This window comes from Staurois parvus, unplaced genomic scaffold, assembly GCF_062004578.1.
Source record: "Staurois parvus isolate SC_StPar_1 unplaced genomic scaffold, SC_StPar_1.0 ptg000543l, whole genome shotgun sequence".
NCBI classification, from domain to species: domain Eukaryota; kingdom Metazoa; phylum Chordata; class Amphibia; order Anura; family Ranidae; genus Staurois; species Staurois parvus.
The window spans coordinates 2250299-2267441 of record NW_028318339.1 but is presented as its reverse complement, the minus strand read 5'-3'; the positions used below and the strand labels follow the sequence as shown (position 1 = coordinate 2267441).

Genomic DNA, 17143 nt, shown 5'->3' with positions numbered 1-17143 from the left:
TTATTACAGTAAGAGATTAAAGAGAACCAGTTAGCAACTGGAATCTTTAAAAATCTGAACCTCCACTCCTGCGTTGTTATAATAATGAAGCCTTTTTTATAAAGACTTTTTTATTTGCTTGTATGCCGACTGTAAGGCCTTCTGTCTCCTCCTGGAGCTCGATGCAGATTACAAACACACATAATACTGTCATATAACAGAGGTACTGTCAGGATTGCAATACAGAAAATGAAAGACTTTGTTAGCAGAGAGTTTTACCTTCTTCCGACAACTTTTTGGTTGTCAGTCCTGAGCTCAGACAGGACACAGGTCAGTTTCCAGGAAAGTGTTACAGCTTAAAGGAGTAGTAGGGCCAAAGCTTATTTGCCATTATTTCTCCTATGATCACAGGGGTGCAATTCATTCTGCACTCTTGCGACCCTCTTTCAGCCAAGGCTCTGGAGAAATCCCGACTTTTTAAAGCTTGGAATCCACCCCGATGGTTGGACTGGCAGCTAGCATTATGCTAGGAGCCTGGGCCAGCTGCTCTTGCCCCCCCCCCCACACACACACACACAACCGGGTGTTCAAGTGAGCGCTGGAGGGGCAGAGAAGAGAGCCATAGTCTAACAGTCACCAGCTCTCTGCTCACTGAAGACCGAAAACTGAGCAATCAATGGTCTTTGATTGCTCAGTTCTCATTCTTAGAAGTGGTGGAGGACCGATGTGTGGTATCCACCTAGGTGAGTATGTTGGTTTATTTTTTTACATTCCTGAACTCTTTTAACACTGAGCTGATATTTCTGCTCTGATCAGAAGGAAATAACAGTGCACACACCTATCCCTGAGAGGTAAGATTGCACTGCTGCAACAAATGGGCAAAGTCTGGTATGTTTGTATAGGCCCCAGACAACGTATGTGTTCCAAAAATAACAGTCCGGAATGCTTGACGTTTATACTTTTGAAATCTGTATTTGTTTATTTTTTCCTATTTTTCTATCTGTAGGGCATTTTCAAGGCACATGCTGGAGAAGAAGATTGGAGTTGTTGTAGTCGGATTTCCAGCCACTCCCATCACTGAAGCAAGAGCAAGGTTTTGTATTTCGGCAGCACATACGAAGGAAATGTTAGACACTGTAAGTAAATTGAGTTTGTTTGCTTACCTATAAATAGGACAACTTTAGAAATAGTATTGAATAGTAACAGTAATAATTGTCTTTAATCCTTTGCAACAACAAGAAAGAAAAGTCAAAGTATGTCATTAATACAGTTCACTGTGTATTTGGAACCTCATACTGGTGGTTAGATTATATGAGAGGTGGTACATGAAAGATAACCGTTTATAAATATAACATTAAGGTTCATTCCTACCACTGCGTTATGTGTGTTGGTGCTACCAAAAATTTGGCACCCCAATGCACCTGTGTTGCAATGCACTGCGACACCCAGTAGTGCACTACCATGTGATGCAGTGCGCTGCATTACCAAAAATCCAGCAGGTACTACATTTAACCCACTGTAGTTTGCTGAGCTGCCCATTCAAATGAATGGACTGCTTTAATGTAATGCACGTTCATTGAACTGCAACTAAATATCCAGGTATCAATGGGTCCTTATTTCCTTATTATAATATCCTGAAATAATGAATAGATGAAATTCCGTCTAAATAACGTGTAAAGGGATAAATATACACATCGCAAAGAGAGAATGAACAGTTTAAACAACTTCCATTGCTTATATAAATTGTGACTTTGATTCTCTGACATGCATTAAACTTCATAATTGCTCCCCTGCATGAAAAAGTCTCTATACACCACCATGTTTACCTTTTATATTTTTAGCATTTGGTTTGCTGAGTTTAAAGTTAACAGATCATGCCACATTCCTCCGTCCCCATGTCAGGTCTGCGTGTCTTCTAAGGCTATACTTTTCCTTGGTCTAAAATGGACAGATGAAAAGAATCTTGCTGCCTGTGAAATCAGAGAGCTCTTGCTCTAGATGTCAACAACTGTGTTCATAATACACTTTAATGAGCTGTAAGCATTTGGAGTACAATGAAAGCCCCCAGGCTTTTTTGGAATTAGCAAGAGATTATAATGTCTCACTTGATAAGGAAAAAGGTATACTGTAACTTTGACACTTATTTTTACTGTGGGCATTGCCATAAATGCTTAGATACCAGGCTACATAATCATTTTTAATCCCTGTTAGGCTTATTCAACAAAACCCTCCCAATGTGATATGCAAACAGTTGTAGCTTATTATTATTATACAGGATTGATATAGCGACAACGGTTTGCTCAGCGCTTCACATTATAGTGGGAGACAATACAGTAACAATACAGTTCAATACAAGAGGGATTTGGGGGCCCTGCTCCTTGGAGCTTACAATCTAGGAGGGAGGGGTGAATGGTACAATAAGTAATAATTGTGGGGGATGGAGTGGTTGGAAGAGTAGAGGATTTCAGTATTAGCAGAGGGCGGGATAGGCTTCCCTGAAGAGATAGGTTTTCAGTGATCGCCTAAAGGTAAGTAGAGTAGGTGATAGTCTGATAGATTGGGGTAGGGAGTTCCAGAGGATGGGTGACGCCCTGGAAAAGTCTTGGAGACGGGCATGGGAGGAGGAGATAAGGGAGCTAGAGAGTAAGAGGTCTTGCGAGGAGCGGAGTGTATGGTTTGGGTGATATTTAGAGATAAGATTGGTTAAGTAAATTGGGGCAGTGTTGTGGATGGCTTTATATGTCATTGTTAGTGTTCTGAATTTTATCCATTGGACAACTGGGAGCCAGTGGAGGGATTGGCAGAGAGGGGTGGCAGATACAGAACGGTTAGTGAGGTGGATGAGTCTGGCAGCAGCATTCATGATAGACTGGAGGGGGGATAGCCTGCGATTAGGTAGGCCAATGAGGAGGGAGTTACAATAATCGAGGCGTGATATGAGAAGGGAGTGAATAAGTTGCTTAGTGGTTTCCGGGGTTAGGAGCGGTCGTATCTTGGAGATGTTGTGGAGGTGAAGTCTACATGATTTTGTCAGCGATTGGATCTGGGGCTAGAAGGACAGATGGGAGTTTAGGATTACACCTAGTACCCTGGCATGAGGGGATGGACTGAGGATGGTATTATCGATATTTATGGTGAAGTCAGTGGGGGTGGCACGGGCAGGGGGGAATACTAGGAGCTCAGTTTTGGAAAGGTTGAGTTTGAGGAAGTGGAGTGACATCCAAGCCGATATTATTATTATTATACAGTATTTATAAAGCGCCAATAGTTCGCTCAGCGCTGTACATTACAAAGGGGGACAGAACATGTGACAGAACAACAACAATACAACGCAAAACATGAGGGGATCGAGGGCCCTGCTCTTTCGAGCTTACAATCTAGGAGGGAGGGGATGGTGGCACAGGAGGAGATAGCTGTGGCTGATGGGGTGGTAGGAAGAGTGGAGGAGGTTGGCAAGTTAGCAGGGGGTGGGGTAGGCTTCCCTGAAGAGGTGGGTTTTCAGGGTGCGCCTAAAGGAGAGGAGAGTAGGTGATAATCTGATGGGTTGGGGCAGGGAGTTCCAGAGGATGGGTGACACCCTGGAGAAGTCCTGGAGGCGGGCATGGGAGGAGGAGACCAGGGAACTAGAGAGAAGGAGGTCTTGTGAGGAGCGGAGTGTGCGTGCTGGGCGGTACTTGGATATTAGGTCGGTGATGTAGTTCGGGGCAGTATGGTGGACGGCTTTGTACGTCAGTGTTAGGATTTTGAATTTGATCCATTGCGCAATCGGAAGCCAGTGGAGGGATTGGCAGAGGGGGGTGGCGGAAATGGAGCGGTTGGAAAGGCGAATGAGTCTGGCAGCCGTATTCAGGATCGACTGAAGCGGAGATAGCCAGCGGCCAGGCAGGCCAGTAAGGAGGGAGTTGCAGTAATCGAGTCGTGATATGATGAGGGAGTGGATGAGCTGTTTAGTGGTTTCTGGGGTTAGGAACGTGCGTATTTTGGCGATGTTGCGGAGGTGGAGTCTGCACGAGTTTGTTAAAGATTGGACTTGGGGCTGGAAGGATAGGTTGGAGTCCAGAATGACACCAAGTACTCTGGCCTGCGGGGCGGGTTTGATATGTCAATTAGTAGGCTAGCGATAGTAACCAATAATATTTTACCTTTCTTCTCTTGAACCAGATTGGTGGAAGATGAATTCAGGTTGCTACTGTATGTGTTACAGCACATTTTTGTTTGCTTTGTTGTACTGTCAGATGTGCCTTTCAGCTTGCTAGTAAATTTGACTCCTCGAGGAAGAGTCAATTCCCTAGCACAGTCCCCTTCCTCCTTGCATGTCATAGCCCTCTCCTCTTCTGGGAGTCTCTAATGAAGCTGGCCATACACTAGTAGATTTTCAAATGTTAATATGAATATGTGAACTAACTTTGGTACAAATATTCTTACATTTAACCACTTGAGCCCCTGAGGATTTACCCCCCTTAATGACCAGGCCTCTTTTTGCTACTTGGCGCTGCACTAATTCAACTGATAATTGCGCGGTCATGCAATGCTGCACCTAAACGAAATGTACGTCCTTTTTTTCACACAAATAGAGCTTTCTTTCGGTGGTATTTGATCACCTGTGTGCTTTTTATTTTTCACGCTATAAACAAAAAAAGACCAAATATTTTGAAGAAAAACAATATTTTTTACTTTCAGCTATAAAAAATATATAGTAAACTCAAAGTTGGTTATAAATTTAGGCCAAAATGTATTCTGCTACATGTTTTTGGTAAAAAAAATCCCAATAAGTGTATATTGATTGCTTTGTGTGAAAGTTATAGCGTCTACAAACTATGGTATAGATACTGCAACTAACGACATTTTTTTGCTATACAGCGCTGCGCTAGTTTAACGGACAATTGCGCGGTCATGCAATATGGTACATAAATTAAATTTATGTCCTTTTTTTAACACAAATAGAGCATTCTTTTGATGGTATTTGATCACCTGTGCACCTTTTATTTTTGGCGCTATAACCAGAAAATTTTTGAAGAAAAAAATTTTTTTTTGAAAGAATATTTTCTCATTTTGGTCATAAAAAATATCTAAAAAAACTAAAATTTCGTCATAAATTTAGGCAAAAATGTATTCTGCTACATGTTTTTGGTTAAAAAAATCCCAATAAGTGTATATTGATTGCTTTTTGTGAAAGCTATAGCGTCTACAAACTATGGTATAGATAATGGAATTTACACAGCTTTTACTTTCTGACTGCCCATCACATTTCTTGAGGTGCTAAAATACCAGAATAGTACAAACACCCTCAAATGACCCCTATTTGGAAAGTAGACACCCTAAGCTATCTGCTGAGAGGCATATTGAGTCCATGGAAGATTTATTTTTTTTCCACAAGTTTCTGGAAAATGACAAAAACTTTTTTTTTTTTTTTACACAAAGTTGTCATTTAAATGATTTATTTCTCGCACAAGCCATGGGTATATGTGGAATTACACCCCAAAATACATTCTGCTACTTCTACTGAGTATAGGGATACCACATGTGTGAGACTTTTTGGGAGCCTAGCCAAATACAGGAGCCTGAAATCCAATGACCACTTTGAAAGCCTGAAGGTGCGTAACTTCCTCATTACACTTCCTCACTACGTATCACAGTTTTGAAGGCCCTGACATGCCAGGATAGCCCCAAACCCCCCCCCCCAAATGACCCCTTTCTAGAAAGTAGACACGCCAAGGAATTTAAAAAGAGGCATGGCGAGTATTTTGCAGATCTCATTTTTTTCTCACAAGGTTTTGAAATATAAAAAAAATAGAAAAAATATGTTTTTGTTTTTTTTCTTCATTTTACAAAAACTTGTGGCAACAAATGAGATCTGCAAAATACTTACCGTGCTTTTTATCAAATTCCTTGGGGCGTCTACTTTCCAAAAAAGGGTAATTTGTGGGGGTTAGGTGCTATCCTGGCATTTCATGGCCTCCGAAACTGTGATAGGTAGTCTAGAAGTATAATGAGGAAATAAAGCACTTTAAAAGCCTGAAGGTGCTTATTGGATTTTGGGGTCCTGTACTTGGCTAGACTGCCAAAAAGTCTCACATGTGGTACCCCCATACTCGGGAGAAGTAGCAAAATGTATTTTGTGGAGTAATTCCACATATAACCATGGCATGTGTGAGCAGTAAATCATTTAAGTGACAATTTTGTGTAAAAAAAAAAATATATATTTATTTTTGTCATTTTCCAAAAACTTGTGGTAAAAAAATAAATTCTTCTATTGATTCAACATTCCTCTCAGCAAATAGTTTGGGGTGACTACTTTCCAAAAAGGGGTCATTTTGGGGGTGGGGGCGTTTTATGCTCAGCATTAGAAGTTTATGCCACACATCATTCACTCTTCTAACCACCTGAAGACCAAGCCTTTTTGTTCACATGAAAAAAATCAGTATTTTTTGGTAGGAAATTAATTTAAACCCCCAAACATTATATATTTTTTTAAAGCAGACACCCTAGTGAATAAAATGGTGGGTACTACAATTTTTTATGGCACATAGTACTCGCGCAGCGATTTTTCAAAAGCAATTTTTAAAAAACAAATACACTTTTTTTACTTTTAATGCACAAAAACACAATATATTGGCCAATTGTTTGGTAAAATATAAAAGATAATGGTATGCCGAGTAAATAGATACCAAACATGACATGCTTTAAAACTGCGCATGCCCCGTTCAATGGCGACAAACTGCAAACATTTTTAATATCCGTAGGCAGCGCTTTAAAAGCCTTTAAAAGCCACCATTTTAGATTTACAGAGGAGGTCTAGTGTTAGAATTACTGCCCTTGATCTGATGTTCATGGCGATACCTCACATGCATGGTGCAACCGCTGTTTACATAACGGCACAAGGTCAAGGCTTGTGCACACAGGTGTGCGCGCATGGGAGGGGCAATTTTTTTTTTTTTTTTTAGTTATTTTGATTTTTTTTTTATTATTTTTACATTGTACCTTTCATATTTTTTTTTTTTATCACTTTTAATGCTATAACAGGGAATGCAAATAACCCCTATAACTTCAATGGGCATTGTCATATATTCTTTTTTGAGAAATCTGGGGTCTATCAGACTCTGGATATCTCATCTGCCCTTACATTATCTAATCAAACCAAAATCGGTGTGATCAGATGCTTTCCCAATTTACAAATGGCGCTGTTTATATCCTGCAAAACTGAAGTGGTGAAATGCTTGTAGCTTCTGAATTCTTAGACTATAGAGATGATTGGCACCATTCTGGTCTCCAATCAGCTCTATGGTCAGATGGCAGAAACACCGACTGCATTCTCAGGTTCTGCAGCTAATTAGCCACTAGGATTGCTTTTACATGAAAGCCGATCACCGGCTGAAAAAAAACGACACCAGGATGATGCCTGCAGCTGTAGGCATCACCCTGGTATAACCATTCAAATCCAGTGATGTACAAATACATTGTTGGTCCTTGTTGGTTATATATACTATGTTCTTTTTTTTTTTTTTGTATGCAGCCAGTGGACTGAATGAAAAAATGAGAAGAAATCTCTGCCAGAAAAAGTGTGTGGTATGCCCACCATTAGAATATACCGCCCTGCATCCACCCACTTCTAATGGTGGGCACACATTAGGTCACACTTTGCCACAAGTGCCAGTTCCAAGATTGAATAAATGTCTAAATAGTGGCACGCTTGAATAAAAATTGTCCACGTATAAGTGGTACCCCATATGGAGAAATGATGACACCAAGTCCCAAACTATCTTGCCACTGCTCCCCATGTAGTCTGGGCATCCGGGGGGCTCCACGTGACTATCTTTTCCCTCGTAAATCCGAAACTTATAAGTATAGCCTGTTGTCCTCTCACAGGTCTTTTACATCTTGACCCCATATCTGGCACGCTTGCAGGGGAGAAATTGTTTGAATGCAAGGCGGCCAGAAAAATTAATCAGGGACTCATCAATGCAGATGTTTTGCTGGGGAGTACAGACATCTGCAAATTTTAGGTTAAGGTGATTTTCGAGGGGCTGAATTTTGTGGAGCCGGTCAAATTCAGGGTCACGCCGAGGATGACAGAGTGTATTGTCGCTGAAATGCATAAAACACATTATACTCTCATATCTATGCCTGGCCATGGCAGCAGAGAACACGGGATATGATGAATGGGGTCTGCGGACCAATACAACCGCAATTCATTTCTTTTAGTAATGCCCATGTTGAGGGTTAGGACCCAAAAAAATGTAAATTTGAAAACCGTAATGAGTTTCCATGCGAATGGTCTGGCAAAGTTTGAATTTGAGTTGGCGGCAATAAATTGTTGTGCATATAAACTGCTTTGATCCACAATCAATGCATACAGATATTCCGTGAAAAACCGCTCCAAAAATCAAGGAGGTATGTGAAAGACCAAGATGTACGAGACTGCTGGTACTCGCCAGTTCACCAAAAGGTAGAGCGGCACTAGTACTGGCACTCTGCTGCATATGAGAGTCATCAAAATTTATCAAGTCATCAAAATGAGAAAAAAAACAATATTTTGGACTTTTTGCTATAAAACATGTCCAGTAAAAAAAATAAAAAAATCTAATTTTGTCACAAATTTTATCCAAAATGCATTCTGCGACATGTCTTTGCAAAAAAAAATCCCAATACGTGTAAATTAATTGCTTTACATGAAAGTTATAGCGTTTACAAATGGCGGGAAAGATACTGGGATTTTTAATTTTTATTTATACTAATAATGGCGGTGATCAGCAACATATTGCAGCGATCAGTGACTTATGGTGGCGATCAGCGATTTATTGCAGGACTGCGGGACTGCAGCGGACATTTTGACATTGGGGGGGAACTGACTTGGGGTCACTGACATCCCCAGTGACACCAATACAGTGATCAGTGAAAAAAAAAATCACTGACACTGTACTAATGTCACTGGGCTGGAAGGGGTTAACATTTTTAGAGTTTAGTGTGTGAGGGGAGTGTTTTACTAGGGGGCGGGGGAGTGTGCTGGAGGGGGGGAGGCTGATCGAGGGAGAGAAACTCTTCTCTCCCTCTTCAGCTTTCAAGAGCTGTCAGAGAACTGACACAGACCAGGGCTGTGTGTAAACAATGCAGCCCTGCTCTGTGTCAGCAATCACCGGGCATCGAGGGAAAACAAACGGTAATCACCGGCCGTGACAGGGTGGCAGAGACCCGCTGCTGACACCCGTGGGACAGGTAGGGGGGGGCGCGCGCCTCGCGTGCGCCCCCTACCTGTTTTGCAAAACTAAGTTTTAAAACGTGGTTTTGCCTGTGAGTGCCGCCCTGCAACCGTTTTAATGCGGTGGCTGGGCGGCAAGTGGTTAATGACTTGATAAATGTCGTTTGATGAAAGTACTTAGTTTGCTTTTAACATGCAATTTTGGAGTCAATGGACTTTCCCAAAGAAGAAACCTTTGGCACTGTTAGAAATTCATTATTTTGAGAAAAAATTTCCATCCTGTTCTTTCAAATTTTCTCATCACTGTGAAAACAAATATCAATTTTACTTCAGTAATGATTAAAAATTTCCTAAAATGAAAACATTTTGAACAAAATTCTTCTAGTCTATGGCCAGATTTACTGGCTACTGCCTGCCCTCCCCCCGCCTCCCTATAACCTTTTATATAGTTGCCAGGTAAGGAGCAAAGGGGAATACTATAGAGTACCATTTGAGTGGCAACTGTGAGTCTGCTGGGGCTGATGACATCACATCCAAAATGATGGAGTCCAGCAGCAGCCTCAGCATTTTTGAATGTCTACACAAGGGAGGTAAATAATATATATAAAATAAGTTAAATGCACATATCTTATAGATAATCTTTTAACCCCTTCACGCCTAACGGTAAAACAAATCTAAATGCCGAAGCACAATTTTGCAACGTTGACATGTGTTAGTAAAACCGTACATATCATCACAACTACTTTTGATTATCCAGGTGAATTATGCCTTGTTTTTTTCAGGATAAATTGGCCTTTCATTTGGTGGTAAATGGTAATGGATACCTCCTGATTTTTTTTTTTTATTATGAAAGGAAAACTGACCCAAAATAGTAAAAAAAAAACTATTTTTTTAATTTAGCTGTGTGTTTCTTGTTACTACCATAACCTACCTTCAAAGAGCAACCCAAAATAAATTTTCCAGCTCTTGATGATCGCTACGATACCATATTTGTGTATGTTTGTTGTTTGTACCCGTAGTACAGCCCAGAAAGAATAGTGTGCATTTTGTTTTGTTTTGTTTTGTTTTTTACCTAAAACACCCTGACAGTAACTGACACTGATAGTAAATTTTTTTTTTTATCCTGACCTTTGACCTTGATCCAAACACTTACCCTGGCACTGAAATAGATCAAACCTTGATCTAAGTATTTTTTCTTTATTTGCGCTTTTATTTTTTAATATTTATTTATTTATCTTTTTTCTTTCCTTTTTTTTTTTTTTATACAAACTTTTTTTTACCTCTATGCCAGGAGTTAGAGAGATACAATGTATCTCTCTCCTCCATTCATAGAGAGAGAAAAAAACAAGGGGGTTGGGCTGTACAGTGACTGATCACTGTGATAGCCAATCAGAGGCTATCACAGCGATCATGTGCCCGGAATCGGGGGTCCTGATCATTAGAACGGAACCCGGGGCTCTCAGTGATACCGCAGTCTTTGTGCTGGGAGCACGCTCCCAGCACAAAGACAGGTATGCAAATATACGGCCCCACGGAAAAATGCCCAGTTCTGTGAGGCCGCATATTTGTGTTACTTCGGCATCAAGGGGTTAACTAGAGATTATCTACACCCTTTGAATTCCAGACTAAAAGGGAAGTACAAGTTTCAGAAAAAAAAATATATATACAGTGTTTGTGTGTGTGTATACACACACCTAGGTGGATGCTCCATCGGTTCCCCACTGGCTCTGAGATTGAGAACCAAGTGAGCAGTCTTCAGACTGCAGAGAGCCGGTGACTAATGGTCACCGGCTCTCTGCTCTGTCCCTCCAGCGTCAGACTGTGGAGAGGGCAGGAGAAGCTGTCTCAGGTTCTCCGCTGCTCACTGAGAGGCTTAGCTAGCTGCCGATCCAGGCATCTGGATGGATCCGTACCCGATGGATGGAGAGCTTTGGCTATACTTCTCCATTAATTCTCCACTGTGGTTTTGGGATACTTTACTTGGCTTTATTATTTTTTATTTATATAATGACAATTCATGCAGCACTTTACATACTGTACATTCACATCAGTCCCTGCTCTTAAGGAGCTTTCATTCTAAGGTCACTATCTCACATGCATACATACACATACTAGGGCCAATTTAGACAGGAGCCAATTACCTACCAGCATGTCTGTGGAAAGTAGGAGGAAACCGAAGTACCCGGAGGAAACCCATGTTGCGAGGCAAAAGTGCTAAACACTAAGCCACTTTGCCATCAGCATGATTAATAAAGGTTAAGTTCACATTTTAGTAAATAGGCTGACAGCCGCTAAGGCTGTTCGGACTTGTAGTCTCTCATTCACAGAATGCTGAGGATGAGTGAACCGGCTGGGCCCCGTACAGCCACCTGTTTTTTACATTTGACAGCTAGTTGGGGGGGGGGGGGGGTCCAGGGCACATTGAGCAGGTGAATTTTACCAGCTGGTGTATTGAGATTAGGGGTATCTTCCTCCTAGGGTAACACCCACATAGTGTTATCACGTTTCACAGTTATTGCAGACTAGTGGTTTCTACAGATGGGTGGAAATGCAGAATCCATGGTTCCCAGACTTTCAATAAAGAAGTATAAGAGCAATTCAAGGAAATTAAGACTATTATGCTAACCTTTGAACCGTTGTGGAATTCCTTTGCTTGAGATTGTGAGAATTAGCACCTTCCAATATGGTACCTGTGTGATTTCTTACTCCTCTCATTGATATCAGGGTAAGTAATCATATACTGTACATTTCTTGAAAGATACAATAATGGAATATCGGGAAACTATATAAAATCATTAAATAAATCTCTTCTTGGTGTTATATACCTTGTGGCAAATTAATGAATGGCCTTGTATGTTTGCCATTTGTCTTACCAGCTGATATTCCTACATGGCTAAAAACTGTTACACTTTTAAGATATACTTTTAATTGTTGCCCACCCCTCATTAAACATCCTAATAACCATAGAGACAGCAAATCCATTGCTATAATCTCTCTCTGATACTCTCTCAATGTTTTGTGCTATATTCCAAGACAGCCAATGCATGAATTTTGGCTTTCCTTAGTTGGATATGATCTTACTATACGTGTATTCTACAGGTCCTGGATGCACTTGACGAGATGGGTGACTTTCTACGGCTAAAGTATTCACGGCACCAAAGATCAGACCGTACTGTGGCATATGATGAGCCAAATGTTGAACTTGATGCATAAGAAAATTGTAGCCAGAAATCTTCCTCCTGTGGAGTTCCCTGACTTTGGATTCCAAATACAGCCCTTAATGAGTTCAATGTAGTACACATTCTCCATGGTAATTCAGCCCTGCTGTGTGGAGTATATAATATAGCAGTTTTCCCAAGTGAGCAACATACTTCCACTGTTCTAGCCTCCTTGTATGCTTTATAGTAAATAATGTTAGCCATCCGCACAATGGTATATTGGCTAATGCTACAAAGATTAGTGTGTGCAAAGAATAATTACAAACATCTTCTGGATGCCAGTAAAGCAGCACCATTGCAAGAGCATGTTGGACATTTGTTCAGAGTTAGTTTTGCCTGAAATGTAACAAATGGACAGAAATTAGCCATAATGTATAATGTGTATGCACAGATGTCTAACAGAAAAATGTGGTGCTTTGTAACTAAAGGGCACAAGGAAGAAATACATTGACAGAAAATTGTAATTACCTTGTAACTTATTATCTGGATAACAGTGGATTACTTTATCTAACGCAGCAGGAGAATGAAAACGGAGCCATACAGACCAAGCTTTAGCACATTCAGATTGACATCATTTCCTTTCCTGTCATAAGGCAAGATCAGAGTTTTATCTCATGTGGTTATTTGTACGGGTGACAGGACACCGGTGTCTTGATTCCCCCATCTGGCTCCTGCTAGTGTAGACATGGGGAAACAGTAGAAGTATGCAGACTGTCCAATTCTGGTGTTTCTTTATTTGGCTTGAACTTGATAGACAAGTGTCTTCTTTTCATCCTAACTATGGACTTTTTAAAACAACTTGGGAAGCACAAAGTTCATCAAGAGGGGTTCCACTAAACATAGCATAGGTTGGGTTAAAATGATAGTCTACCTCTTCATTTATAAAATGAAAGCTGGTTTAATACAAATATATATTATAACAGTGTGCACTGTTCAGTTTTCATAAGGTAATGTGCATTGAGAGCCAGGACAAGTCAGTATTAGGATGGTGATCTTGAAATTGTTGAGCAAAAGTACTCTTGTGTTTACAGTATCTGCTATAGCAAAAACAGAACAAATGTGTCTTTATAGAAAAATCTTTAATTGGCAGCAAAATAAAAATGACCAAACTCTTAAGCTGGCCTAAGATGGATCAAAATTCAGCCGGGTTAGCAGGAAATGGCTGAATTTCGATCCATCTATGGTCGTTCCCATTTAAAAGGAATCAATCTAGTGATCGACTCCTCTTGTACAGGACTGCTTGTAAACCTTCATTTGATCAGCGTCTGCAGCCAATTGACAGCAGCACTGAGCAGTTTATTCTGACACAGGAGGAGTCCCCCTGTCAGAATGCAATAATGCAGTAGGGATGATTCCTCATTTCACCTCAGTTGAGAGGATGGGGAAATCTGTTCAGCCCATTGGCTGATCGGGAAAAAAAAATGGGTAATCTATGGCTGGTTCCAAAGACTCAATTACTGAAATAAAATTTCAAAAATGCCATGAGTTTCAACTTCAGGCACCTCTCTATGCATACCTGCAGCAGCACCAAAAGCCTCTTATTACAGTTGATCACCGGTCCTTTGCCTGTCCCTTGTTACATCTTGAAAATACCTACTTGCCAGTGAGGCTGCCCATCATGGTGATAGGGCCAATAGGAATGTGGGGAGGTGGATGGTAACAGCAAGCTCTGACACTGCCTATAGGGAAGCTTTTTGACATTGATGTGGGTATATGCAGAGACCTGTAAGTGCCTGCCCTTTATAGCTGCAGCAGTTTTTGCTTAGCAACCTAGTCACTTAAAGTCAAGCCGAAAGCATATACTTTTGTGTTTTTGGATGGTGAGAGATGGGGCAGGCTGCAGGTTATATTATGCTTGCTAAAGTTTAATTTATTAGGACCCGACCAGCATCGTTCAGTTCAGTTTTAGTATTCTTTTACTGTTTCCACCAGTCTGAGCTCGGTATTGCACCCACTCGCTGACTTTACACCTCAAGAAATACTAAATCAATAACGCAAAACTACAAGCAAGTCAGTATCTCATGAATTCTGAAAAGCTGTTCAAATATCAGAATATTGGACAGAAATTCTATAAAATAGTTTGTCAGAGCATTCTTGCTATCATTCGGTCAACAAATTTAGTTTAAATGTTTTGTCCAGACCTGCTGCTTAAATGGAATCCCAGACATATTAAACAGGTCTGTGTGCCTAGAACAAGCGCATTACAATATATGATTTTTCCTAAATGAAAACCAAACTTACATGTAGAATTTTGTTCAAGAAATTTTTTTTTTTTTTGTATCCTGCATGAACCCTGCATTTTGCATGAATTTCCCGAATAACAGGATTAAAACAAACTTGGATTTGACCTTACTAACTATTAGAAAATTGAATGAACTTTTCAAAAGACAAAATTTTAAACAAAATTATATTGGTATATGGCCAACTTTACATACTGTATCAATAGGCTGGGAGGGATTGCTGCCATTTGTCCTTCCGCAGCACCTGAAGTTTCATCATTTATTTGCACTGTAGTACTTGTATGCAAATTAACTTGTGTACATAATAACTTTTGTAGAAAATGTTATTTGATGTTATTTGATGCACTAGTAAAGGCTACAAGCTGCTATTTAGCTTAATTTATCAACAGATCTCCATCCTCTTATTCTTCCTGATGACCAGTATTGATGACAGATGTTCACTGGCTCTGTCATTGTTATAGGTTAAATCTACTCAAAACTATTATTTCTCTTTCTCTACATTCTGGAGAGTGATCTAATTTTTTTTACCACTGTGGTAAAATGTTTAATTTATTGTATGTTATTTATGTTGTTGTATGTAGAATACAGGAGGATTTGGAACACAACTAGTGTACTGTTAGTAGCTGGAAGACATTTCATTGCTAATGTTCCCAAGAGATGTAAGAAGCCATTGGGTAACCCAGAACACCAGACTCTTACATAGAACTATAACACCACTTTTAAGTAGGCAAAGCTCCTAAATGCCCTTATGATGTTGCAATTTCTGTCTTCTTATACAGGACTATTTATATACAACAGAAGTTAGCTCAAACCATCTATAAGAGGGCTGTACCAAAAGTAGTGCAAAAGTGGGCATAACGTTTATATTAACTTACATAGGTCATTCAGATTTCACATGTTGGTAGAGTAAGACTTCTTTTTCTTTGCAGACAAATAATGGACTCCAAGCAGAAATAGTGTGCCATTGTTGACTTTTTAGCAGAATGTTTACAGAGTTAACACCATTGACAAGAGTTGCTAATGACAAGACATTGCTCTTGTAAATGGTGTCCTCACCATAAACGTTCTGCAGCCTTCTGTGGATGTCGGACGCCCTGTACCCCTCCTTCGTCAAGAACCCAGTGATGGCACATTACCAGTGCTTGGAATCCATTATTTACCTGCAAAGAAAAGGAACAGTTACTCGACCAGTATGTGACATTTGAGCAACCTATGTAAGTTAATAAAAAAAAAGTTATGCCCCATTTTTTAATAACTTTCGGTACAGCCCTCGTAAATAACTATACCTCTTGAATGAATGGACAAACATCTAAATGCCCTTATTGCAATATTACAATATAATAATGTATTGCAATGTCTTTCTTTTTACACAAGATTATTCATATACAACAAAGTTGAAAAGAGTTTTCGTAATACTCCTTCTAAGGATGCACAACATACCCGAGACAGGAAGTCTAATCTGTAGTTTGTGATATCTAATTTTATCCAATCAGAGCCCAGCAAATCAAAATTTTCCAAGGATTACTATGGCAGGAGTCGGGTGCATTTCATTTTTTTAGTAATTAATGCAGTTACTGCATAGGGACCAAAGTAAAAACATGTGCCTTACCCTAACAAAATGACATTTCAGCTTTAGGATATTTTCTCTTAAACCATTTTATTATGACATTTCCAAAGAGGAGGAGCATAGACAAGAATATATTCATTGTTTTTAAGCTCTTTTTATATTATGAAACCAGATACTGATTTATTCAAATGTTTAAAGGCTTAATATTCCATCTTTTTATTAAACATTTAAAAAAGTTATTTTTATCGTACAACAAATAAATATTTTTATTATTAAAAGCACACTAACCTCAATTTTTTTTTATGCAATGACAGTACCTCTGGCTCAGGAAAAAGGAATGTGTCCTGCAGTTATTTTTTTTAATTATACTTTTGTTAATGTCTATTGATTTTCAGGAGCTGTAAACCCTTATGAACTTCTCTAATTTGTTTCCTTTTGTTTTGTTTTGTTAAATATATACACCATTGAAAGTGTTTTGTTATATCAGTTCAGTAAATGCAATATATCTGTTAATCCGGCCAGATAACTTGTGAGCTGATAAGTTTCTAAGCTCTCTGCATCTACTGACTGTTAACCTCCCCAAGCTATGGTGAAGAAAAGCGGGGAGGGGTTCTACAGTCCTGTCCGTAAGTGACCGCATTACTACTCTATAGATACAATGTGGTTAGTAAGTATTCTGACACTTGGACAGGAAATGTGTAACAGGCAGGATCACCAAGTAAGAGTTGAAAAAAAATTGCAGCCAGCACATCTAAAGACTGCTGTGTGTGTGTGTGTGTGTGTGTGTGTGTGTGTGTGTGTGTGTGTGTGTGTGTATATATATATATATATATATATATATATATATATATATATATATATATATATATATATATATATATATATATATATATATATATATATATATACACACACACACACAGTACTGTGCAAAAGTTTTAGG

At 39.6% G+C, this 17143-nt stretch overlaps 1 protein-coding gene across 1 annotated transcript in view; it reads left to right on the top strand.

Moving 5' to 3' along the window:
• LOC149451366 (serine palmitoyltransferase 3-like) overlaps positions 1–16481 on the top strand; it is a 187866-nt gene extending 171385 nt beyond the window's left edge. Inside the window, exons 11-12 of the mRNA XM_089690790.1 lie at positions 986–1115; positions 12275–16481. Of these exons, the coding sequence (XP_089546916.1) occupies positions 986–1115; positions 12275–12388 (244 nt within the window). The 3' untranslated portion in view covers positions 12389–16481. The remainder of the gene's footprint in view (positions 1–985; positions 1116–12274) is intronic.
• Positions 16482–17143: the final 662 nt, after the last annotated feature.